The 26,534-nt window shown below is 43.6% G+C and overlaps 1 protein-coding gene across 5 annotated transcripts in view; it reads left to right on the forward strand.

Annotated features, from left to right (window-relative positions):
• The window catches only part of CDKL5 (cyclin dependent kinase like 5), a 1,214,907-nt gene that overhangs the window by 822,874 nt on the left and 365,499 nt on the right, over window positions 1-26,534 (forward strand). For all 5 annotated transcript variants that reach the window (XM_078658112.1, XM_078658115.1, XM_078658113.1 and 2 more), the window contains 2 exons: window positions 1,348-1,468; window positions 14,749-14,808. In XM_078658112.1, the coding sequence (XP_078514238.1) occupies window positions 1,348-1,468; window positions 14,749-14,808 (181 nt within the window). The remainder of the gene's footprint in view (window positions 1-1,347; window positions 1,469-14,748; window positions 14,809-26,534) is intronic.

Genomic DNA, 26,534 nt, shown 5'->3' on the forward strand with positions numbered 1-26,534 from the left:
GGAGTTTGTTGTGGAAGGACGGTGGATAGTTTGCTCAGGGCAATCATGGTGCTGGCAGTGCTGCTCGAGTGCTTGTTTATATAGTGTGCATCCAAGTTTCAAGTTTAAGTTTATTGTTTAGTTATTTAAAACCTTAACATTTGTGGCAAAGAAAACCGATCGCAACTACATTTCTCAGACAGAACAGATTACTTTGAATGCACATGACCCTGATTGGCCTTAACATGACATAATCAGACCTTCCGTTCTTTACTTCGCATTCCTACATAACTAAAGTGCCATTGTGCATTATATAAATAGTTAGTTGCTAATCATTAGCAACACCTAATACTTCACAGTCAATTGTAAGACCTATTAAACCTTATTTAAACCTGAAAACAATAGGAAGCTTTCTTCTGCGATGAAGACAAAAGAATTTGCAATGGGAGACATTTCGACCACCTGAATATTGAATGGGAGTAAAGGCTGGGCATACAATTAAAATCTGACATTGTGCTAAAGTGCCTATGTGCATTAAATAACTCATCCTGCGGTTTCAGTGTTCTTGGTTGAGTACTTTCCTGCCCTTACAAAACGTTTTAAAATACACAGTCAGTCATAAAGCCTTATTTACGGGAACAGGTGTGGCATAACGCCTAGAGCGATGGACCAGGAAGCTGGGGAGCCCGGTTCGAGGCTCAGCAGGAAGCATCAACGTCCATCGATTCTGGGCAAATCACTTAATCTCCCCGTGCCTAGCAAAAAAAGCATTTGCAATGCAATAGGTCTCGCATTATTAAAGTGTGAGCTATTGGCATTGCGTAATAAGGAAACACCAAAAGCTCAAACTTTAAGAATGCGAGACCTATTTCATTGCAACTGCTTGTTTATGTGTGTTAACATGTATGAAAGTTTGAGTTAGTAGGCCGAGGAGGTGATAGATTAGTTGAATTTAGTAACTTTCACTGTATATAAACTGATATGGGCAGCCGAATTATCAGAGAATATGAGCAGAGCAGATGGAGAGGCTAGCCATCAGGGGAAGGAAGGCCTTGGAGGAAACATCGGGTCGGTTTACGACGAGTTCACATTTAAGAGAAGTGTGTGACTGGGAATAGCCATATGTTTTGTAGGAGCCTGTGCCATAGTGGGTGAGGTTTTCCAGATGTACACATACACACTTCCTCCTGGAAATGTTTTTTGTGTCTTTGACTGTACATGGATAGAGTAAAGTAAGGCCAATGCTAATTTAGGTATTAGTTCCTTTGTTTCCTTTATTTTGAACGTTTTACATGTTGAATATATTGTTGCTATGTTTCTTAAGAAGATGTATTTTAACTGCAAACATATGTGTTTTTCCTCGTTTAGAACATGCTGGAGTTGCTAGAAGAAATGCCAAATGGAGCCCCACCGGATAAAGTAAAGAATTACATATACCAACTAATCAAGGCAATTCATTGGTGCCATAAAAATGACATTGTCCATAGAGGTGAGTGCTTGTTATATAATGTTAGTACTACGTGTGCATTGGTTCTGGACCTATTTTTTTATTCTCGTGTTTTATTGGCTATTGTTAGATCTCGTGGGTAAGGTTTCCCTTGTCAACATTGCTTACTTTCCTTACTCATTCATTATTAGCAGCAAACTAAATTTTCGTTTGACTGACATGATCTGTGAATTGATCATCTACATGCTGAGATCGTAGGCATTCCGTGTGTGGGTAATACTAGCTGGACACAAATCATTAGCATTTTCAGATGAAAGTTGGTAGATTTTTTACCACAATTTCCGAACACATTGGCTATAAACCCACAGGTATTACACTAGGTTTTACTGAGAGTTTAACAAATTGAGGACACCTACCTTGTACAGATTGCTCCCGCCGGGAGGGACGGACTTCAATTCCCTGCTGTCCTTGTTGATGGGGGAAGTGGCTATTGTGTGGTCACAATAAGAGAATTTTCACTCTTACATGTCTGTCAAGTTCATTAGGCTACTTTGGACACCATACCCTATTTGAAAGCAACAGGGCTCTTGCATTCCTGAGTGTATGCAGTCTGGCGATAAGCATCTTTGTTTACTACCAGAACACATTCATATCAAAAGGTGAGGTAGTTATTTAAACATTTACCATTGTGTTGCATCAAGCCCTAAGACCCATGGAGAAGGAACATTCTTGAAAGTAGTCCAGTGGGCGATGTCCTTGCTCCGGACCTCTCCTTTCGACACAGGAACACGAAGCAGCAACTCCCTCGGCCAATCCTAGGGCTGCTCTCACCATTATGAGAGCAGCCCTAGGATTGGTGGGAGCAGCCTCACTCAGCGCTCCACAGCACTCTGGAGGCTTGGGCTTGCTCTAATCTAGCTGTCTTAAGACGGGTTAGAGACGTTTAAAGTGTGCATGTGTGGCTGGCTCCTGCAAGATGGCCGGCCAAGAAGACATGTGGACTTTAAACAGTGCCATACCAGCCCACCCTCCATCCTTCTGAGTGACATGCTTCTGTCACTCAGCAGGGGCCCCAACCCTGTCCTGACACTCGGGACGGGGGACGAAAAATAAAATGGTAATTAATTACTGTTTAATTTTTCATCTTTGGGGGGATTTTTAAGTGGGGCAACGCTCCTCCGCTCAAATGGAGGAGCTGCCCTCGCACATACAGATGAATTCTCCACCAGCGCGAAATCTCTCTGACTGATGTAGTTCCACTAACACCAATCAATATTTGTACACTCACAACAAATTGTCACGGTCCCTATCTCAAATGTGCAGTCGAAGGCACCTCATGAATCTGTACCACAAAACCCAACAGACAAGTAATGCTTCCACTTATTATTTCTCAACCATGCTGGGATCTTGGACTACTCTGAGAACAACTACAACTGCTCAATATTAAGCGCTTGGACACACCTAATGTATCAGCTTTGCACAGTGATGAAACTTAATAAAGACAATTGTGACACATAACCCTACTGGTACTCACTACAACCGCTTTCAGAACTGCAAACTCCTTCAGTCTTCAAGTTCGGACTTAAGGGATATGGGCAATTCAAAACTTGGGCAAATTATTTCAGCTCTTTACTCTCCTGTGACATCAACCGTCCTCTCGCTATCACATGCCAGAGCTGAATTTTCTGTATCTTAATCCTTGGACATAAACATGAAATAGCCTTGCTACTGGTTGTACGGACCTCTGTTGACAAGGAGAAGGGAATAGGAGCGATCACCTACATTCAAACATTTAGGCAGTAAAATTGCTTAAGACTTTTTGTAATGTTAATGAAGGGAATTTGTGAGTCCATCGACCTGTGTACTATTGTTTGTAATGATGCCCATGTGGGGGGTGGGGGGTCTTTTTGCTTTTTGTATTTCTCGTAAAAACATTCTGAAAATAAAGGCTTTAAAAAAAAAATGAAGGGAATTTGTTTGAGTTAAAGGGTTTTATTTTTCAATTCTTTAGTTTAATTATTTATTCAATAAGCATTAGTCTTTTAAGTATCACCATTAAAAATGAATGTAATCCAATAATCGATATTTCAGTGTAAGAAATAATAAAACGTTTGTAAGTATAACAGACAATATGATAATAATACAACAAGCATGTTCTATAACAGAATTTCCCTAATCTAAGTTAAATCAGGTGGGAATAGATACACAATAAAGTGTCTTATGAGAGAATAAATGCATAAGCGTAAAGCTTTGGCACGTCAAATAAAAGGGAAGATCAAGCTTGAGCTATAAATCAGCAGACTTTTAATAAATCAAGGTAAAAATATAAGCTAAGCAATCTCCCATGAAGAGAAATATAATCTCAAGAAACTCAAAGATGAGTGTCCTGCAAATGCGAGTGTGAGAAGCCCCCCTCTCTCTTGGAACACATGCTAATATAAACACACAATATTTTAGATGGTAACATGTTCTCTTTCTTCATTCACAACATCCAATAGGATTTCAATAAACCCTTGGGGATAGGTAAACTCCCCCATTTCTCATGTCTGGACAGTGGGCCATAGACACAAGTGCTTGAAAAAATACTTTGTCCACATTTTCCGGATCAGAGTGATAGTTTTTCCGATGAATTTTTCTTCCTGTTGTCTCCTCTCCTTCCAGTGAGGACATCACTGTCAGTTGTCTAGTACAAAACAAATGCCTATTCACCAACTACAGAAGGCTTCTGGAAAGTTACAGCTTCTGCAGCAAAAGGGGAAAGAAACATGCAAAAAACAACAGCTCGACGTGGAAAACAGCCCTTTCAAATCTAGTGTATGATTTTGTCATTAATATGGCATCGTCCATTAAGTCAACCTAAATCAGCACATTATTATTTCTTATCAGTCAAAAGAACTTTATTTCGGCAATTTCTGCCATAAATGTGCAATAATATGTCATTTTTGAGTTCATCATCATAAAATGACAAACTGATAATTAAGAGAAAAAGGAAAAAAGAAAAACAATTACAATTTATGTAAAATAACTTATTGACTCCAGATGACAAAGAAGTGGCAGTTAAGAGAGGGACCTGCCCCCTCAAGTAAACAACACATGGAGAGCATTAAACATAAACAAATATCTCACTTGAGGGCAGCATTAGCACATATTACACAACATCATCCTATAGTGCAGACTGTTTAAAAATATAAATAAACGGAAATAACAGTTACAAATTAGTAGGCTTCAATTAATACCAATTAAAATCAGGAAATTGATCTTTAAATAAAACACAGAACAACTAAAATCTCTACTCTAGCTAATCACAAAACATCTGCGTTTGCACCACATTGCAAATAAAAACATAGCGATTGCAACGACAAAGACCAGATAGGTATCAAATTTTAATACCCTATAGACCTCTCTATGATTTCTTATACCCAGGTTCCTGCATAGTTGGAGAACCCATTTAGATCTAGCAGCACTATCTGCAGGACAGAAAAAGATCACATGGATCTCCATTTCTTCTACAACATTGCACCCAGGACATAACAATTTTTTTGTACCCACCCAATTGTTGGTAAATGCATAGAGGGGGAGCGTCCCGTGCCTGAATTGAAGAAACAATTTCTTGGCTGCAAGAGGTTGAATAATATCTAAAGCAGGCTCCAAGCTATAGTGCTGCTTAACATCCAGGAACCTGGAAGTGAGGCTGGATGAGTCTATTGATTGAATGATACATGCCTGTCTATGTTCTTTCAAAGCAGATGTTAAAGATTGTTTAGATATAGCAGGACAGGTCTCTTCAGGTGCAGACTACAAATCAATTCTCCCTATTTTACGAAATGCGTCCCGAATAAAAGACAGCCAAGGAATCTTCCCCGCCCCCGAATGGACATAACTGATTTTAATTCCTCTCTATAATTTTCCAACTCTGGTGTGCTCCATAGCCGTCGCCAATAGAAGAGTGGGCGAGAAGCAATCAATTCAGCAATGGGAGCAATGCCCAGGTCCATCCTTAGAGGAATTAAGGGGGTACTTTGAGGGAGGCCCATGAGTTGCCTTAAGAAATTGTTTTTGGTCGCTATCAGAATGTTATTAGGACAGTGGCCCCATAGTTCAGCTCCGTACATAGTGGCTCCCCTTGCTTGAACCTTGTATATTTCTGCAGAGGGGCCAGTAACTTTTACGTCGCAGCTCCTAGGAACTTTTAAAATCCACCCACTTGCCTGGATAAGTTTTAAGTTTACCTTAGTAATCTGCGGTCCCCATTCCATTTTCTCATTTAGAGTAGGGCCCAAATAATAAAAAAACGGGACCCTCTCTAGGGACTGAAGATCCAATTTAGGGTGCGGGCAGTTGGTGGAGTCAGCATGGAAAACCATGTACTTTGTTTTCTTTATGTTTACCTCCAGATTCCTTTTCTTACAAAACAAGCTAAATTCCATTAGGACACACTGCATCCCCATAGGTGTTTTAGATAGCAATAGCGTGTCATCCCTAAACATCAGTGCAGGTATTGTGCGGTTAGCAAGTTTTGGGCAATCTATATCCCTAACAGCTAGAAGATCCTTAATTAGACCGTTAATAAAGAAGGAAAAAAAGTTGGTGCAAGCACACAACCATGTCTCACTCCCTTCTCAACAGGGAAAGGAACCAATCATTTCCCACCATTTCCAAATCTTATTCTGGCCAAAGTGCCATCATGAAGGTGTTTAAGCTGTTGACAGAGGTAAACTGGATCTCCCATCTCAAGCAGTAAGCCCCACAACTGGTCTCGATCCACCATATCAAACGCGGATTTAAGGTCCACGAACGTTAGGTAGAGAGAACCTCCTTCCATCGTTATTGTTTTCCAATAAATTAGCTGTAATCTAAACAGCTGGTCAATGGTTGAAGTTTTGGACCTGAAACCTGCTTGTAAGGGAGTTAGTATATTATGTTAATCCATCCAAGTCTGCAATATTCCCAGAAGAACACGAGCAAAAATCTTTTGCGTTACATCGATTAGGCTAATAAGCCTGTAATTTGCCGGTTCTAGAGGGGAGCCCTTTTTATAAATAGGGATGATCTCAGCACCCGCCCAGGTTGGAGGGGGTTTCAGGCCATGAAGAATTGCATTGAAGAGGCACTGCAGATATGGGGCCCAAACTACCTGTTCAGATCTAAACAAGTCTCCTGGAACCTGATCCAGTCCGGATGCCTGGTAGGACTTTGGCTAAGGCCACTGTTACCTCAGACCACAAACAGGGGGGTATAACGGCAGGGGGGACATACATATAGTCAATAGCAGTTGGGCCCATCACAGTAACTCCTGTTTGGGATTTAGAATATAAAAGTTTAAAATGAGTTCACCAAACCTCCTCCCCAAGATTTGGCTCTCTTGTAAACCTGCCCTCGAGCTTTCCTGTCTTCACCAGTTTCCAAACCCCTCTTGTATTTTTATCGTCTAGGGCTTTTTTAATGGCCTGCCGTCTGTCAATTTCCCATTCAAATTTGGCAACTAAAACAATTTTCTTAAAATGTGCCCTTGCTTCCTTGATACTCACATTGTCACCCTCTCGGAGTTTAATCAGCAGAGCACTCTTTGCATCTCTGCATGCCCTATTATAGCAAGGGTTATTACTTCTTTGTTCTTTTCTTTTGGAAATTGAAGTATTGCAAAAGAACTCTGCCACGGTTTCAACCAGATCCAAGTGGTTTGTCCCCAACACCTCTATATGGTCAATGGCATCGCTATTATCTAAAATAAAACTTGCCTTTTGCAAAAAGGGAAGGAGGGATTTGTACAGGGAAGTCATTGCCTCTGGTGATTGTGAAAGTGTTCCCCAACTGATTCTACTACCACCATTAATTGCTACTAAGTCAGATGGGGGGGGGGGATTAGTTACAGCCTGTCCTACTGTAATTTGACACCAGTCCAAGGTTACAACCAGCGGATTATGATCGCTTTCTGTACGGGTCTCTACCAAAAAGTCCACAATCTTGTGCCAAATATCAACATTTACTAAGATATAGTCAATTGTTGAGGCCTGACCATTCCTTTCAAAGGTATATTTTCCTGGGTTATCAGCGAATAGGAGACCATTACAGGCCCTCAGTGAATAAGTGAGGGTAAGTGAAGTCAACTGGAGGACTAAGGGGGTCCAACCCCTTATATGGTAAAGATTACACAATGGCATTCCCCAGGTTGAGTCCTCGTCACTCGTAATAGGGTGGGGTAAACCAATCAAAGGTTCAAAGTGGCAATTAAAGTCCCCACCAATAATAAGATAGACTTGCTCGGGCAACGTGGAAAGAAAGACAGCCAAGCAGTCTAACGTCTGCGAGGTCTGACCATACCTCACGGGGCGGGAATAAACATTGATGATAGCCACCTTTGGAAAATTGCTGAGGGAGAGAATAATACATAAAATATCTGAGGAATGGGTTTCTATCAACTTAAATGCACAACCAAGGTGTACACCAATCCATATACTCGGGCCTCCCGATGGTCTTCCCCTAGGCCCTTGAACCGCCGCTTTGCAGTATGAGGCAAAGCCTACTCTGTGCAGAGATTTCCAGGCCCAAGTCTCCTGGAATAAGCAGATCTCATGGGTGTCAATAAATTCACCCCAATCTGGAAAGTCCATTTTAGCATTTAATCCAGCTATGTTCCAAGACAACATCTTTAGTCCTTGCGATGTTAATGCCTTAGTATTCTGCATAACTATATTGGGCTCCCCTCTCTCAGGGGTCCTGAGTGGATTCGCCTCCTCATGGTCACCAGTAATTTCAGCAGTGGCCTCAATGAAGCTATCTACTTTCCCTTTGGAATTCTCTGATACTAGCGTAGCATTGCTCATCAATAATGGGTGATGTTAGATTTGGGGGTCTCTGGTTGGCACCGGTAGGTACTTGTGTCAAGCAGGGACCCTCTCCTCTAGTCAGGACAGGGGGATTACCCTCTCAAAATAACCCCTGCTCACCTTCTAGGTAGCTTGGCGCGAGCAGTCAAGGCTTATTTCCGAGGTGTTGTAGGTTAAGATTTGGGACCACATACAGTAACTTAGTGACAACACCACAAATGGACACCACACTAAATGTATATCAAAAATAGTTTGTTTTTATATAGGACGTAGCACAAGACCAAATAACGACAAAAGTAATCCACAATACTATTAGCAAAAGGGTTTTTGTTAAAAATACGTAGTTTTCGAGTTCTGGGCGATTCGTACCCGTTGTCCGGCTCTCCCGGTGATGAAAATGCCTAAAAGAGTCTTACAAGCGCAGCGGACGCTCTGGTCCGATGCGTACAGAATGGTGTGTGAGTCGTACACAGTACCTTGCTTGTGGTGCGTCCGGCACGGACGGGGCAATGTAATAGACAGCGTTGTACTCGGCGATGTCCTTCTGTCACGGTGCGAGCTACGGCTCGTTGACGGCGCCTATGCGGGTCGGTGAGCTCAGAGTCGCGTTGCTTGAGGGGACGGTGCTTGTGCGGTGCGGTCTGTTTACGTTGCGGCGTACGAGCCGTACCTTGGGAGCTGGAGTTGTGCAGTCTTTGGAAGCAGTGCGAGTCAGACAGTACGATACGTACCCAACTCCGATGCAATCTTTAGACTTTACCTCAGCTGCGGTGTGCGCGTCGTCCCGACCTGTGCAAGTCGTTACGTGAAGCATTGGACTTTGTGGTGCCTTCCAGTCACGATGCAAGCTATGGCTCGGAGACGTCGTGGGTACGAGTCGTTGGGCGCAGAGCTGGCGTTGATCGAGGCGGCGATGCTTGGTCCTGTGCGTTCAGGATACGATTTGATCGAGGCGGATACTGAAGCAGCGTTTCCAGCAGCGATTTGCGAGGCGGATGAAGTCCACTGGTCCTAGGACTTCGTTCAGGGGGCAAGCTCACTTCCAAGCCCTTGGAGATCTTTGGCACAAGTTAAAAATAAAGTCTTTGAGTCTTTCTCCTCTCCTTCAGCAGCAAGGCAACCACTGCAGGCCAATCCTCCAGGTCATGGACAGTATTTCTCCTTCAACTGTCCCAGTTCCTTCTTTTCAGGCAGAAGTTTCTTCTTGGCAAATCTGGATCTAATTTCTTGGGAGCAGGGTCCCAATACTTATACCCCTAAATTCTTTGTTCCTCTGGGGTAGAGGGGCCTTTACTCAGCCAAAACCAGTTCTTGAGCACTTTGTCGATATGCCTCTGACTTTTCATTCAGGGAGCAGGCGAGAGACACCAGACACAGGAGGTGGAGAGGCACAGTCCTATTCAGAGCCCAAGTGCACTCCGCCCACCCATCTGGATGTAAATCTCTCTATTCACCCCCAGGCTACCTAGCCCTGCCCTCTGGAATTCCCCAGCCCTGTCACTCACAGAAACCAGACAGCAGATACACATCCTAGTAGAGACGGGCTGAAATGGTTAGGGAAGCAAATGCCTACTTTCTAAAAGTGGTATTTGCAAACACAGAATATTAAAATAAACTTTACTAAAAGATGTATTATAGCATTCTGAGTTCAGGCATACTAACCTCGAATTTCTTCCATGTTCCTTGAGTCTGTTAGGATTATAGAATGTAACAATTCTAACAGCCCATACTGGCCTATGAGAACAGGTAGCCTTGCAATAGTGAAAAATGAAAATGGCTGTAATTCACTATTAGGACAGGCCACACACATCAGAGCTAGTCCTACCTTATACTTACAATGCACCCTGCCCTTGGGCCTACCATAGGGGTGACTATTATGAAGTTAAGGGAAGGTTTATGGACTGGCAAGTGGGTGCACTTGCCCAGTCAGCATGACAGTACCAGACTGCACGCAGGTTCTGCAATGGCAGACCTTAGACACATTTTACAAGGCCGCTTCTGTGGGTGGAACAACCAGTGCTGCAAGCCCACTAGCAGCATTTGGAGTTACAAGCCCTGGGCACTCCTGGTGCAATGTACTAGGGTCTGACATTATAGCAAAGAAGCCAATCAAGGAATCCAATCAATATAGTAATTTACACAGGGAGCACGTGCACTGTGGCACTGGTTGGCATTGGCACAGTGCTCTGAGCAGCTAAACACCAGCAAAAACATATGAGGCACAGCAACAAAATGGAAGGGAGACCCACGTCAATGATGCCAGGTCTAACAGGTGATCAGAAACCACGGCTCCCTCTGACCTTTGAACTTCCTTATCCTGAAATAGAAGAGTAACGTCCTCCCATTCGGATGTAGTAGGCGGAGTCCCCACCCAGCCAGGTATAATACTATCTGTGGCCTCCTCTATATCATCAATAATTCCCACATAGGGTTCATCTCTCACTAATTCCCTACATAGAATCTGTGTATATTTGTCGGCCGCAACCCCATCATCACTAGGGGAAGAGCCTAGCTGTTGGACTTTCGGGATTGAATGCTGGCAACTAGGGATCATTTCCTATATATGTTCATATTGTATAAGTATAATTACGTACTATAAATTGCATTCAAGTATTCCGAGAGTTGGAAACATCCATTAGACATCTCATCTGGAATGCGGGAAGACCCCGAGTTGCGCTGAGGACGTTATATGCGTCCACAGAGGCAGGAGGCATGGCGGTTCCCAACCAAGAACTCTATTATCTAGCAGCGCAGCTGCAGTGGGTGGCCAGCTGGCTAGGCGGGAAGAATTTGGGAGATACCGCTACGGACACTGCGGCCCTGACACTGACGCAGATTCATACATTGTTTCACCCACTGACCAAAACTCCTTGTCCGAAGCAGTTGTATTTAGCGGTAGCGTGCCGATGTTTTGTACGCAGCCTGAAGATCACTAATGCGGTGATACCATATGCACCGGTGCTCCCGCTGCTGGGTACGCCCAAGGGGCGGGAAGTAATCACAGAGGCGGCGCTGGAACACTGGGCGAGGGTGGGGGTGGATACTGTGGGAGATTAGTATGCGGAGGGATCATTAGTCCCCTTTGGTACGCTGGTAGTTGACACGGGCTTACCTGCAGGGCAATTCCTCCTACATGCTGTACTTGTACGCACGCTGTCGCGAGCCTGGGGAGACCTCTCTGAGGAATTGCCGGTACACCTACTGGTACAGTATTTACATGTTATGGGAAATGGTTCCCATGTGGTACACTGGCTTGCGCAGGCACTCCTCACACATACGTAGATTTCTTCCCAGTCTCCAAGGGATAAGTGGGCGGCAGATAGAGGACGGGCGTGGACGGATACGGAGTGGGCAATGGTGTTGGCGGGTGTCACGAATGTCCCGCGCAATTCCCGCTTCAAGCTCATCCAATTCTATATCATCCACCGCGCATATTTGTCACCTGACAAGATAAATCGTTATTTTAAGCCCACAACATCTACATGTCCACGATGTATGCGTGTAGCTGCAGACCTCTTACACATGATATGGTCATGCCCCTTGTTGAAAACATACTGGCGCACAGTGACGGATACCCTAGCGGAAGGTGTCGGTGAGGTGTTGCAGCACACTTGGGAGGTATGCATATTAGGCATATATAAAAGAACGAAACAGTCGAAGGTCCCTGCTAGATTCTGGGACCTCGGATTTATTACAGCAAAGAGTTTAATCACCAAGCGCTGGAAGTGTAGTGACCCCCCCCCCCCCCCCCCAGGTGGCGCACTGGCATAGCTCCTTTGCTACTTGGGCAAGGGCGGAAAGCACGATCCTGCACAGGGAGGAGACAGCGGGAATGCGGAAATACCCCATAGCGTAGTCCTGGGATGACACTCTGAATACCTTTCAACGCGCATGCCCAAGACGCAATATTCCATAGACGCAACATAGCTGACCCTGCGAGAGTGCGAGAGGACCCTGGCAGCGAAGGCCCTTGAGAAACCCCTTTACGCCCCGTAATTGCCCACGTGCTGCCTTTATTGTGACACACTGAAGCGTCCTTTCTCCGAGTGTCGGAAGATTTGCTTCTGCTGGACTATAGATGTGGCGCTGATGCTGCATCTGCCGCTGACCCTTCCACCTCCCAGGCTCACCTCATCCATGCGGCGAATGCACACCTTTTGGCTCCCGCGCAGTACATACCCCATACATGACATATTGCACTAGTGGAGGCACATGGCTGGTTTCTCTATCATCGACCCGCCGTTTCTTTGTGTTTTATAATCTTTTTTGTATAGTTTTGTGTTTCTTTGCTGTTTAAGTTGAGACAATGGTTCTAAAGTTATGGATATCGAAATGTGCTAATGCTATTTCATGATTTCCCTTGATTGCTGTTGATGCATATTGCTAACGATCCGTCTTATAATTGTTTATTGGCATAAATTGCTGGAGATGTACAAACAGGGCCTCTCTTTTGATATAATATCGCCCAATGCTGTGGCGGACGGAAAAATCATTTATGTAGTTATATCGCCACTATTGACCGACGGTTTATACATGGTTATGTGATGCAATGCTATAATTCCATTACAGATGTTATTGTTATATGCGACATACAAAAAAAGCAATAAAAGATATTCAAATAAAAAATACATTGCATTCAAGTATACGTGTTAATCAACATAGAATGTTGTACTTTTTGTTTAAATACGCTTATTTTGTACTATGAAGAAATAGGAGGGGTTAGTTTCATCAGTTGTCTGTGTTTTTTCTCAGGTGTATTATATACTTTAAGATCTTGAGAACCCAAAGAATTTAAAAGTATTTTCTTTTTCCTTTTCTTGAGATAAGTCATCATCCTCAATGGTGTCTACATTAGAAAAAATATACTAATTCCACTCGTGCCATTTAAAAGGAGTATCTCCTTGAGTTGTTAAAAATGGTTGTGGTGGTGTCAAGGAATACGTTTGTGAAGCACACATTGCTGAGAAAAAGAACAAATAAAGCACAAACCAAAGATGTACAGTAGTAGTTTGTCCTAACTGAGTATGAAAGTCCATTGAAGAATGCGGAAGAACTGTTGAAAATAGAGATACTATGCCGTATTGTGACTGGTGAAAATCCATGCCGAAAGAATTATTTTGCCATCGATACCTACAGCCTCGCAAAGACTTGCCCCAATTTAAACTCGCAGCACATCATATTCATGTGACGTTGTCATGCTGATTCCCACTATAACACCAGAAACAACGCCGGGGTAAGGTTGTAAAGTCACGCAGACTCCCACAAATCACTGCGGGCCAACCAGCACAACAGTTATGGAGCCCAATACTTGAAGGCAATGATCACCCACACCACCACCTGGAGCCACACGCGCAAACCCATAGTGGACACCTCCAGGTGCTCGCTCTCCCTAGCAGATTGATGTCATCGCATGCAGAAACTCCTTTCATGCAATAGTGCTGAATATGTGCTCAAGCCCTCCTGCTGGTGCTGGGCAAGCTCGTTCTAGTCCTGTTGGTAACATTAATGTATTGTGCCAAGCATTCTCACCTCATGAAGTTCCCAACACGACATCGCTAGTAGAGGTAACATCTCAAGGATCTGTCTGAAAGGAGAGGTAATGAGCAGCAGTTGAATCTGAAGTGGCACAAATGGGCCCTTTCTCCCCAAATACTTCAAGGCAGCTCGTCGCTAAATTGTTGTGTTCGATTCAAACAACAACACGATTAGTTTGAAGAAAGTTTATGCTTGTCTTGAAGCCTGCCAACAGTGACTGCACAGCCAGAGCACCAGTTCCAACCACCTGGCTTCTAACAGTTACAAGCTCCTCATCATTCCCAATGACCCGAACACATTCTACAATCCAACACTTTACAATGCAATTTAAAGGTAAACACAACACATAAGCACAACAGCCCCGCCTTTCCCTTATGCCAGAACAAAGTTCTGGAAATAAAGTGATAATAATATCTACAGTGCATTGTAAAGATAAACACAGCATTACCCACATCCTTTGAGTGACATATAAAAGCCAGAAATTCCGTGAGCAACAACACAGATATCAAATTCCATATCGGTTCATGTCATGCTCGGAAGAAAAGGGGACATGTTCGATACCTTTTGGCCACACCTTTACTGTCTTTTTGAAGAATGCATCCATTCATATTCATGTAGTGTTTTTTCATTCAATTTTTACCATGATTTCTGTCGGTATTGACATGGACCCTTTGTTGCCTTTAGGTTGTCTTACATTTTCTGTAACTAATAACTTGCGTTGCATTTTTGTGGCGCTTTGTTTTGAAAAAGAGAGCTAATAAGCTTTTATTACTGGTAGGTTCAACTTATCATTTTTAAGTATTTAGATAATAAGGATGTATGCTATTATCATATTGTCACACCCATCAATATAACATCTGTCTGGCCATATTGTCGTTTTCTAATATTATTTCTTAATTTTCTCATTTGCAAACTACATTTTTTTAATATCCTTAAAGTTGTTGTTTTTCTCTAATTCAGATATTAAACCAGAAAATCTCTTGATCAGCCACAGCGACATCCTAAAACTGTGCGACTTTGGTAAGTTGAATTAGTATCGACATAATCCATTTACTTCCTTGATAAATGTGTTGTGAAATAATGCTTCCGGGCAGAGATGAAATGATTATAGAATCTTGGCACAGTGAATAGAGTTATCTCACTTGCAACAACACGTCATATATCCTCCCACCTCTTGGCTGCTTAGGACTTGCTTTATCTGGTTTTATCTGAGTGACTTATCTTTTAAAGAAGTATAGACGACATCCCCTTATCAGGATGCATTATTTGCATTTCATTTGGATTAAGGTATGCAGTGCATCCGCATTGCCTCTTCCAACTATAGGGATAAGATCTCCTGCAGACCCTTAGGTGGCTATTTCAGTATTCAGATAATAAAACATCTGGTTATTAGTACCCTTTCGCAGTGGTGGTTGGCAACATTGAAATATAGTGGGGCACGATGCCCAAAAAACTCACTGTATATGTTGCCCCGCACTTGCTAGCCCCTGTCTGGTGTGTGTTTTTCTTCGGCGGGATCAGGATCCTGGATTCCACGAGTAGCATAGCTGCCAAGGTTTCAGATTGCTACGTGTGACATTTTCAAAATGTCAGTGTAATTATGAGTGACATTTCAACGACTAGGAGTGACACTTTCTCACAAGCAAAATCAAGCAATGAAGATGAGGGAAACCTATAAATATCAGAAATTACACCCATTTGAGCAACAAGAAACTCCAAGAACATCTTAAAAGTGCTGCAAAGCACTAGAAATGGCCTCTCTCCACATGGGACCTGGCCCAACAGGAAGGATGTGTGAGGCACCAATATGAACAAGTTACCCACGAAGCACTCAGTTATCCAAGTGTCACACTGTCTCAGCTGACACGTGCACAGACAGCCTAGACTGCCTAGCACCATGCTGCATTATCTTCACAGGCTAAGGCCAGTGCAATAATCTTCCATACAACATAGAGGATAGCTTATTGCTGTCAGAAACCTGTTTTGAATTACCCCCTGCAGTTTCAAGAAATAAACCGCAAACTTAAAGGAAGGCACAGATACACACACTTGGTTACAGCTATTATCATTCTTTTAGCACTAAAAGGTGGAGGTAAAGGGATCAGAAGGAAAAAGAGAAGGAAGAAGAGAAAAAAAACGAGGAGAGAAGAGAAGAGAGACAATGGGAGCAGGGTGAGAGGGGAGGAGGTAGACAAAAGGAGGAGAGGGAAAGAGATAAAAAAAGAATGGGTATGGTTGAGATTGGAGGAGAGAGAGATGGCCAAAAGCAGAAATGGAAGGGAATATGCAAATGTGAGGCACTTGACATATTGCAGCTAGTAAATATAGACAGACATGCGCTGAACACCTCAGTTGAATTAGAGATGCAGCAGGTGGGTGTGAACAGGCGAGCAGCGCTTCAGACCCCGTCCCCCGTCGTGTGTGAGGCTTTGTTGTATTTCAGCCCTTCTTAGAGCCTCTGCTTCTCCACCCTGCCTATTTCTGGAAGAATCAGCCGCAGCACCCCCCCCCCCTCCCCCCCGCCACCTCCGGGCAATTTGGATCTAGTTGCGCCAGAGTAAAATTAACGTTATTTCAACATCATTGCCATGACATCATCATTTCATTTTTCACTCCTACGTTTCTAATCGAAAGAGGCCCACTTCACCTTTCACCCCAATTAGGCAGATATGAACAGTTTCAAACATAGTAAACAAATTAGCAATAGAGCAACATGCAGCCATGCCAGGACACTACAAAAATTCTGATTACAGTCATTTTTGTAAACGACAGGCATCCACTGTGACATCTGCCGATCGCGCACTCTGAAGAAATTACATAATCACACACGCACAGGCTTCATTGCAACACCGCTCTCCCACTTACTTCTCAAAGCTGCAGGAGCACGAGCCACCGGGCAGCATTTACCGAATGCCACATCACGCAGCCTCCTCAGAGTCTTCTGGGTCAAGGCCTGGAATCGGGTCAAGTGAAAGTCCTGGCTAAAGCTGTGGCCTGCCGCAACCGTCTGCCTCAGTCTTCGTTAAATTGAAAGTTACATGGAGGCCGAGCTCCGGTGATGAAAAAAGTTCACCCTGGTACAGCACGCAATGGCGGCCCGGGTAGGTGCAAGCAATAGACAGTGCTGCGAGCGCCAAGATTGCGTCGGAGCCTGCGCACCTTTAGCCGGCCCAAACCGTTTCTTCCAAAAACCAACTCCCCGCCTAGCAAGCAGAAAATTAACATCTCCCAGCCCCTCGGCGCCAGACTAATACTGCACCACTCACCACTGCCTTGACGTCAAGTTGCGTGAAAGCCGCGCGGCGCCGGAAATCACTTTGAAACATTGTTGCATTTTGCAGTTAGCCTCACAGCAGCCTCAACACTCGGCAAGACTCAAGCCTGCAGGGGGAACAGCGCGCCGTCACCGGGAATGGCGCTCTGACAACTGCCACACTTTCACTGACTCCATAATATTTAGGCAGTGCCAGGGATGCTGAGATAGTATGCAAATGCGTGACAATGCATTTCAGTGCGGGGATGCGGATCACCACACTGAAATGCGTTAGTGTCACGTCTGATGCGTGATACTTGGCAGGACTGGAGTAGGAAAGGGAAGGACTTCCTTCCTGCTTGTGGAATGTGAATCCAAACTATCCTGGAGCTGCTCTCATTCGGTTTTCAGCATGAGAGCAGCTCCATATTGGTTGGTGCAGGCTAACTCCGTGCTCATTTTGAGGCTGGGGGCCTATGCCAGCGATCCCCAGGCTGTTTCCCAGCCCTTGGATTGCTGGGTCTACAGTGCGCATATCGGATAGGACGACAGTAAACAGCCGGCCAATCCGATACGCATACTGTAGACCAATGCAATCATCTTGCATTTGCAGGATTCAGCCGTTCCCCCACCCTCGCGCTGTACACGGTTTCAAAATAAAATGACACTGATTTTATTTGATTTGTGTTTGTCTGCTGAGCTCGCAGCAGGTTCTGTGGCGCTGCTCTGCCATTTGGGAGGAGCTGCCCCGGCCCTTTCGTGAATAGCTGTGAGGTGGTGGTGTAGATATTACTGTGTCGCCTTTAACCCACTGTTGCTACACGCTGTGTCTTTTTGGCCTCCATTTTCGATGTAAAAAAATGCTGACCTCTTTTTGTTGGGAAATAATAGATCTTAATCATCCAATTAGGTGAAATGTTCTGAGGTCATCCGTGACTGGATCTGTAATGAGATTACACTTTTTAGCCTAGTTAGCAGAATAGTTCATTTATTTACAGAATTTTCTTCATTTTGGTTGCACCGGTTTCTATTTCAACACATCCGAAGAAGTGATTTATGTTAATATTTTAGATGCATATGCTCCAACAGTTGCTTAACTTTGATAACAATATTCCAAGTCAACATATAATCGTTTACAGATTTTCTTCAGATTTTTCACTTTATGGATCATCCATCCAGGCTTCATGCAGTCCAAAAGCGCCTTTTCCCAGCTATCTGTTTCTTGTGCTGCCACTTGGTTCCATGCGGCAGACATGATGACATTGAAGTTTATAAGGTGCCAGAAGTGCAAGAATTAAATGGGGTTAGGGCTTCTGACTCACACTACTGAACACAACTTTTCCTAAGACCTGCATAGATCAGTTTGGTTGCAGCATTCCGGCAGCCGGTATTTCACTTGCACCTTCATCAGAAACGCAAAAGGACTCCAGTTGTCATCACTCAATCTCCATATTTGCAGCTGCAGTGTTTGGTGATTGAGGTTGAGGACCTGACCATCCTGCAGCGAGAGCAGAGCAGGCCAGCTTTCTACGGGAGAAGAAGAGGCAGCTGCATGCAGAGTGCCAACAGTTTGATCTACCAGATCCTCTGCGCCCAATCTTGGGCGGTCAAGATCAGCTGTGCTCTGTCCGCCCACTCTTCCTTTGTACTTAAAACATAGGACGCTTCCTGTTCTGGGCAGTGGCAAAGAGGTCATGAAACTGATGACCCAACGTGGAAAAGATTACCTCTGTCACTACAGGGGGCAACTACCGTTCATGGTCCTCCAGCGAAAGATCAATATAATATTAGCAGACCACCCTGCACTAACAGCTGCCAACTAGCACCTGTCAATTACCAGTACAAAACAGATTACATAATGGCATCATGCTCTCTGACTCTAATCACAGAACTGAGACTATTGAGATGCATCTACAACACCGTAACAAGGCAGTGACATGTTCACATCAGTATAATTTTAACTATTATCTGGTCACAAATAACGTTTAACCATGCGTTATCTAAGAGGGGATAATTGTCATCTTTTGGGATTCGGGACAAAAATAAATCCCAAGCTATTCCACAGGATGCCTCCCCTCCCGTACTCGTTATGTCTGTTGGCGCTCTGATTCTTACTCCAGTCCACTTCAACAATTCTGGTCTCCACCTATCCATCATTAGAGCACGCCTGCTTTTCCATGCATGGTGATTTGTCTTTTGGCCAACAGTAGGGCTCGGTCTGTACAAACCTAGTCGCCTCTCTATTTATCTTAGATTGTGACATCAGTCCAAGTAGGCAGGCCGCGGGGGTGTTTGGGATATGCAACTCGGTTATGTGACCCGTCTGTTGCTGGACTCTGGACCAATAGTCGATTCAAAATGCTTTATTCGGTATATAAAATATAACCACATAGCAAACAAAATAAAATTATACATTGTAGTACTTATAAAAACAATACAATTTACTATATTGATTTTAGCCTTTCAAAACTGTACGAGGGCTTGAGATTATTCTCCACAGACAAAAATAAATTAAAAAACTTTTCAAACGAGTGTGCAAAATTCGCAATATAATGATTCGTGCCAACCTAGGGATAATTATTTGTATTAATTCCTAAAGACACAATATAAAACTCGTGAAAAATATAGTTCCTACAATAGTCCAAGTACAGAAAGTGCAATTAAAGTGACCTGTGCTAATAACCAGTATAGGCTCATTTCACTTACTAAAATATTGCAGTGGAATCAAATAACTCATAGTCATATCATAATTGATTTCCTTATTGGTACACATTTTAAAATATATGTAGCTACATAAAAACAAATATCCGTACTATTCAATTCGAACATTATCCGCAGTGCATCTTTAGTTGTTCTTTTATTATATTTTAAAAAGATGGGCTTTAAATACGGTTTCCTTAAAAAAACATAAAATTTACAAAAAAGCATAAAATGGCAACAGCTCTGTTTAGATATCCCGTCACATGGGCAAGGTAAAATACTATTCCGTCAGATGTAAGGGAAGGACACTAGGTGGTGCACAGTGCCTAATCTCAACCGTGTCAATACAAAACGGAGGGAGCTTCTTGTAACGGCGGTCAAATATTGCTGGAAGCCTTCTTAACCATTGTGTTCCTGATAAAAGACATAAGTACGTTGGTTTGCATATTCGACAGCCCTGACCTTCTCTACATGTTTTAAAAAAGATCCCTTCAACTCTTTCTTTGAAATGGGGACACCCAATTCCATTTCTAAAAAAGGGTCCAAATCAAAAACTAACTTGTACCAGAACCGAATGTGCCTAAGCCAAGGTATACGCATGCAATGTTCCAGTTTTAGACAATCCTTAATTACACCTTGGGTAAATTTGGTTTCGGGTTTAGACCATATGGACCGCCATAAAGACAGTGGGCGCAGGGCAGCTAGATCCCTGATGTAATGTAAGCCCACATCCCTGTGAATGATCTCAATAGAAGCAGAAGCAGGGGTGCACAGCAAGCGGTTTAGAAAAAGATGTTCCTGTTGTTGAATCAACCTGCAGCTATTGGTATGATTTCCCCACACACCTGCCCCATACAGTGCAGATGACAAGCACCTCATATTATATATATGGATCATCTCTTTTATTCTGCGGTTCCCCAGCTTGGCGGCAAATCTGAAAACACTATTGATGTTCCTGACCATTTTTGACTGGACACTCTCTTGTTCACTGGTCCATCCCCCTTCACCAGAAAAAGTAATACCAAGGTACCAAATTTCTTTACGGATTCTAACCTAGCATTTTCTAAAAAGAAGGTCCTATTTTGTTTAGTCCTCTTCTCGCATGTCATTGTGAAAGTTTTGTCTTTGTTGATTAACAATTTCCGTTTGGCTATGAAGGTCTGAAAGTTGTCAATGAGGCGTTGCAGGCCATTTTGTGTGCGAGATAAAAGAACCGCATCATCTGCGTATAGCAGAATTGGGATAGGCTTACCATCAATTAAAGGTGCATCCACGGCGGTTGTTCCAAGTATTGTGTCTATCTGATTAATAAATAAGGAAAACAAAAGTGGTGCTAAAACGCAACCTTGCCTTATGCCTCTGTTAACTTTAAAATACGGCGTGCACTCACCGGCAATCCCGAAGTGCACCTTACATGTCAGCGTTTCATACAGTCTGGCCAGGAAGTATATAACCTCTTTTGGTGCTCCCATTTCTAATAAAACAGGCCATAAAAGTGAATGTTCAACCAAATCAAAAGCAGAACTTAAATCGGCAAAACATAAAAAATGGTTTCCTTCCTTGACTGTTGTGAATTTATTTATAATAAGGTCAAGGTTAATGCATTGCTCCATCGTACCAATCCCCCTCCTGAATCCATATTGTACTGGTGATAAAATAGATTCCTCCTCCGCCCATGTTTCTAGTCTATCTAGGAGGACTCTATTTTGTACTATAATTGTTGAATCCAGGAGGGAGATGGGACGGTAGTTGCATGCCTCTGACCTTGAGCCCTTTTTAAAAAGGGGTACGATAAGTGATTGACCCCAAGTCTGTGGAAGGTCAAATTCAATTGCGGCATTAAAAAAGCGCGTTAAGATGGGTGCCCATAAGTCCATCTCATGTTTGTATAGATCTACCGGCACACCATTCGGCCCCGGTGCCTTGCCAGCATTGCTCTTCTCAAGTCCGGCCTGAACCTCGTCCAGACTAATAGATAACGGAATAGTCGGCCATTTACCATAAGTATCTGTTTCACAAGCTAAAAACAGCCCATCTGAGTTATAAACCTTAGAAAAATGCTCTATCCATGCATTGCAGTTAATGTTGGAAGATATTACGGTTATTATGTCATTCTTTAAAAAAGGGCAATTAATATTCTCCCACAGAAGTTTGCTATTTTTTGTAATTACAGCCATATATAGATTATGCCATGCCTCATCTTGTAGCTGTTTTTTCCGGACCTCTAGGGTAGCTTTATAAATATACCGCTTTTCCCTAACGTGTTCCAGATCTCTTGGTTTTATTGACAGAGCAAGTTTTAGTGTGGACAAAGCTTGTATACAATCTTTGTTGAACCAGGCAATTTGTTTGGCCCTATGTTTGCGACTCTTTCCAGTCAATAATCCCTCTATTGTTGTATTTATTTTACTAATCATCAATAACACAGTTTCTGGGGTGATCTCGTCACTTAAGCAATAACTTATTGCAGCTCCACATATGTCATTTACATCCACTCGGAGCTTGTTGGGGTTAATTTTGGCCCACTTAATTCTTGGTCCATTCGGTCTTATGGCCATGATGTCCTGGGTTGTTTTACTATAACTTTGGGTTTTACAGCCCCAGCCTAATAATGTCAAAATAATGCTATTGTGATCACTTACTGCTTGCTCAACTATCCATACATCACAATAAGCTGTACCACAGGAGACTAATATGTGGTCAATGTTGGAATTATAATCCCTACCTTTAAAGGTTGGGCACCTAATATTACCCCCTTTTTTTTAGCAATCCAATAATTCTAGATCCAATTTAGCGGCTAAGGTATTCAACGCCAGTCCATATGTATTGTGGGGAAAGTGGTTATATATGATATTTCCTCTATCATCATAGTCATAGGTAGTGCCGCAGATCCCCTTCTTAGCATCTTTGCAAACTTGTAAATTAAAGTCTCCTGCCCAGAGGATGACAGGAGAATCTTTATATTCTACAAGAATTTCGTCTATTCCTCTTCCTATATCTTGTACCAGTGATTCTCTGCTAGCATCAAAGATGTTATTATAAAAGTTAACAATGACTAAATCATTGGCTTTATGATGCTCAAGACATATTATTAATGCATAAGGTCCAACCTCAAGACATGTTCCTAGTTTAAATTCTGTCAGCCCAGTGGATATCAGGGTCAACAGACCACCCTTAGCCCTACCTGCAACGGAATTTACAGCATCTACACAAAAGGACGTATAGCCTTCAACATGAATTTGGTCTCTATATCATGTCTCTTGGAGACATATTATATCGTACCCTTGTGTAATAAAATCATTCCAGAAAGGGGTATTAAGTTTACCAATTATGCCTGCTATATTCCAGGTAGTGATATTCAATCCATCTCCAGTGCCATGCATTATTTGATGCGAAGGTGATGGCATTGGATTAATGTGTTGGATGATATCAGTTTTCGGCATATTGTTGTATTGTGTCAGAGTTTCGGACTCTAAAATATCATTTGTGGCAGCCCTACATTGCTTACTGCCCAAGTTATTAGAAGGGTCTGTATTCCAAAACTATATCTTTTGTGATATTCCTTCCCTTTTTTATTTTCTCTTCCAAGGGGCCCAAATGTGTCGTATACACATCCTGCCCATCCTCCTGGCCATCTTCCTGACCTTCCCTGGTCATATCCAAAACCTTCGGAACATAGTCTACTGTACAGGTACACCAAGCTTCGTACCCTTTCCAACCATTTCGTCACCTACCGATATAGCATCCGCAAAAAAGTCCCGTTTCCCATCTAGTATGTTTCTAGTCTCATCGCTAACCAACACCTGAGACTCAGTAATATCGCCCATGGGATGTAGCAGTCAGTCTACCCCCTCTAAATCTAAAAAAGGATCAAATCGGTTTGACAGGGGAAGATGGAACGCCACCCTGTCAAAGGGATTTACACCACATCGTCTCCTTCTATATGCGTAATGCGGGGGGGAATGATGGACCGCATTTGGTGCCAGGGTAAAAGAAGTTTAAATCTAGTGTTTGTATATCCCCCTCTCTCCCAAACCTGGGTTCCCTGCGAATAAAGTCAACTGCCCAGGGGTCTTTAAAATTCACGATGACGCAGTCACCTTCTAGATCCTTGGCACTGCTCCCTACCCAGCTCACCCTCCTAACAGTTAATATCTCTGTGTTAGAAAAAGGGGGGAGCGTTCTATTCTTGTTAAGCCAGAAGGTGACTTTATTCTTCAGTTCCCTGTGTGTTTCTACTCTCTCGGTCCCAATCCCTCGGACTCCCACCAAGATGATTGTGTAGGGTACAGCTTCAGGGGGGAAATTTACACAAGGAAGTCGTTGAGGAATACACTTATTGCCCATAGAAACACGCCCATTAGACTGGCTCTCCACTGTTTGTACATCCAGTTCGAGTTGCTTTTTGGCCATTACACCTACCCCCAAAACCTTAACCCCAGCAGACCTTGACGTGTTAATCTCTGCTGGGTGTTTTTCTGCACTGATTTGGGTAGGTTGACTGACTGGATTTGCTATGGTATTTATTTGCATCGCCCCTCTATTGCTACTAATGTCAGTGACTTGTGGGATAGGGACAGATGATATAGCCTTTGGGTTCTTCAAAATTTTTGTAATACTATCCAATGAGGTTATATTTCCACTAATTTTTCCAAATGGTCCAATTTAGAGTTAATCATTTTCGTTCTTTCGATTAAAGGCAACATCAGTGATTTAACTAACGTTTCCATTTTCTCTAAGAGCCCCTCATTAATGCTACATTGGGTGACTGATTGAGACTTATCTGTAGTGGCCATAGGTGGACAGGGGGCCTGCACAGAATGCCTGGATGCCTGATGTAACTTAGGTTTTTTGGAACTCTTACTTGCGGCGCCCTTTGGTGGACTACCCCCTCTTTTTCTTTTACCCGGTAGGCCAATGATTTTGGTATTTGTACTTGCTTGTGGCACAGGGTTAGCAAGTATAGAGTTAGCAGGTATCGGTAACAGTGGAGATATAAGTGGCGAGAGAGGTGATGGGACACTAACCCGCGAGGTACTAGAATCCAAACTAATTGGTGTTGAATTTAATAAGGAACATGCCTCGATATTATCTATCTCCGCCTGCGTAAAACTAAGTTTTGGGCTTAAGGTGACTAATGGAACTTTTTGTTTGGAACGTTCTGGAGTAACAACTGATCCGATTTTACCCAATGAGGAGCGTTTCCCTGTTAGGAGGTCTATTGACAAACGTTTATCAGCAAGGGCTATTTCTTTTTCGAAAACCACTGCAGCCCGTGTGATGAATTGGTCAATAGTACCTGTGACCACCCCTCCCGTTGTGGCTATAGTGACATGACGGCCCTTCCTAGAACGTTGAGCCATAATACCACAGTTTCACGGCTGTTAACAAACAATAGGGTACAGAGAAGGGAACGATAATTATAATAGTTACGTTGTTGTGCAGGACCCAACACTAAGGGGGGATGGCCCAGCCCAGCCGCGGCCGGCCCCGGACGGCCACAGACGGCCCCCCCCTCTGCCCGGGCTCAGCCCGGCGATCGCCCGCGCGCGTCCCGTGACGCGGGCAAGCGCAGGATCTTTAAGCGCCTCCGGGCGCGGAAGTGCGGCTGGTGGGCGGGGCAGTCCCGCTCGGTGCTCTGGTCCGTGTAGTCCCCCCACACTGCGGCCGCTGAGTTGGTAGGTCGCAGCGGCGGGGGGGACAGGCAGGCGATGGCGCACTCACAGCGTGGGAAACACCGGTAAGAAAAAACAAGGGTCCTCCTGGTGGCAAGAGACGTCCAGGTGAGCGTCAAAGATTGAATTTAACAAAGTTCTCCCGCTCCCCCGGGCAAGCGCAGGATCTTTAAGCGCCTCCAGGCGCGGAAGTGCGGCTGGTGGGCGGGGCAGTCCCGCTCGGTGCTCTGGTCCGTGTAGTCCCCCCACACTGCAGCCGCCGAGTTGGTAGGTCGCGGCGGCGGGGGGGACAGGCGGGCGATGGCGCACTCACAGCGCGGGAAACACCGGAAAAAAAAAACAAGGGTTCTCCTGGTGGCAAGAGACGTCCAGGTGAGCGTCAAAGATTTAATTGAACAAAGTAGTCAGCTAGTGCTTATCCGTGTTCACACAGCCTTCCCAAAACATATAGCCACCTGCAGTACCTAGTTGGACTATTAACCTACCTTGGAGCATTCAATTAATTTATGCCTTGCATTCTTAAAAACTTGAAGTCTCACTCTTTCATCTTGCCCTCACTATTTATCTGCACTTTCTTCTTGTATATGTGTGTAAGTGATGCATCTACATAGTAAATAGACATAGCTGCCAAGTGGACCAATGTCCACCATGGGTTTTTAAGTAATATTTTCCTTTCTTGTACTTTGCCGGTTTGTATTCAACATTGCATGTATTGGCTTAAAAACCTTAGCATGAAATAATGTAGTTGACTAGAAAGCCAGGTCTGGCTGAAGGACCTGTTTTACATCTGTGAGCATTGGACTTAAAGCTGTTTTGATAGGTTGAATGGGTTCGGTCTTGCTATCGCCACTCTCCAAACAATGTGGCAACACAGTATCCATAACCTTTCCATTATGCATTGGATTCCTAAAACATGAAAGGTTTAGTATATGTCCGATTATTCAGCAAAAATCCCCCCAGTGCAGCAAAAATGAAAAATAAAATGGTAATTAAATGAATTACCATTTTAGTTTTCACTGCTTCCAGCCCAAACAGTGTTCAAGGGCAGGGCAATTGCTGCTGACTGGCAGCAGAGAAGGAGTGGTGCTCACTCCAGTTTAAAGAGCACATGACAGTTT

This window comes from Lissotriton helveticus, chromosome 8, assembly GCF_964261635.1.
Source record: "Lissotriton helveticus chromosome 8, aLisHel1.1, whole genome shotgun sequence".
Classification (NCBI taxonomy): domain Eukaryota; kingdom Metazoa; phylum Chordata; class Amphibia; order Caudata; family Salamandridae; genus Lissotriton; species Lissotriton helveticus.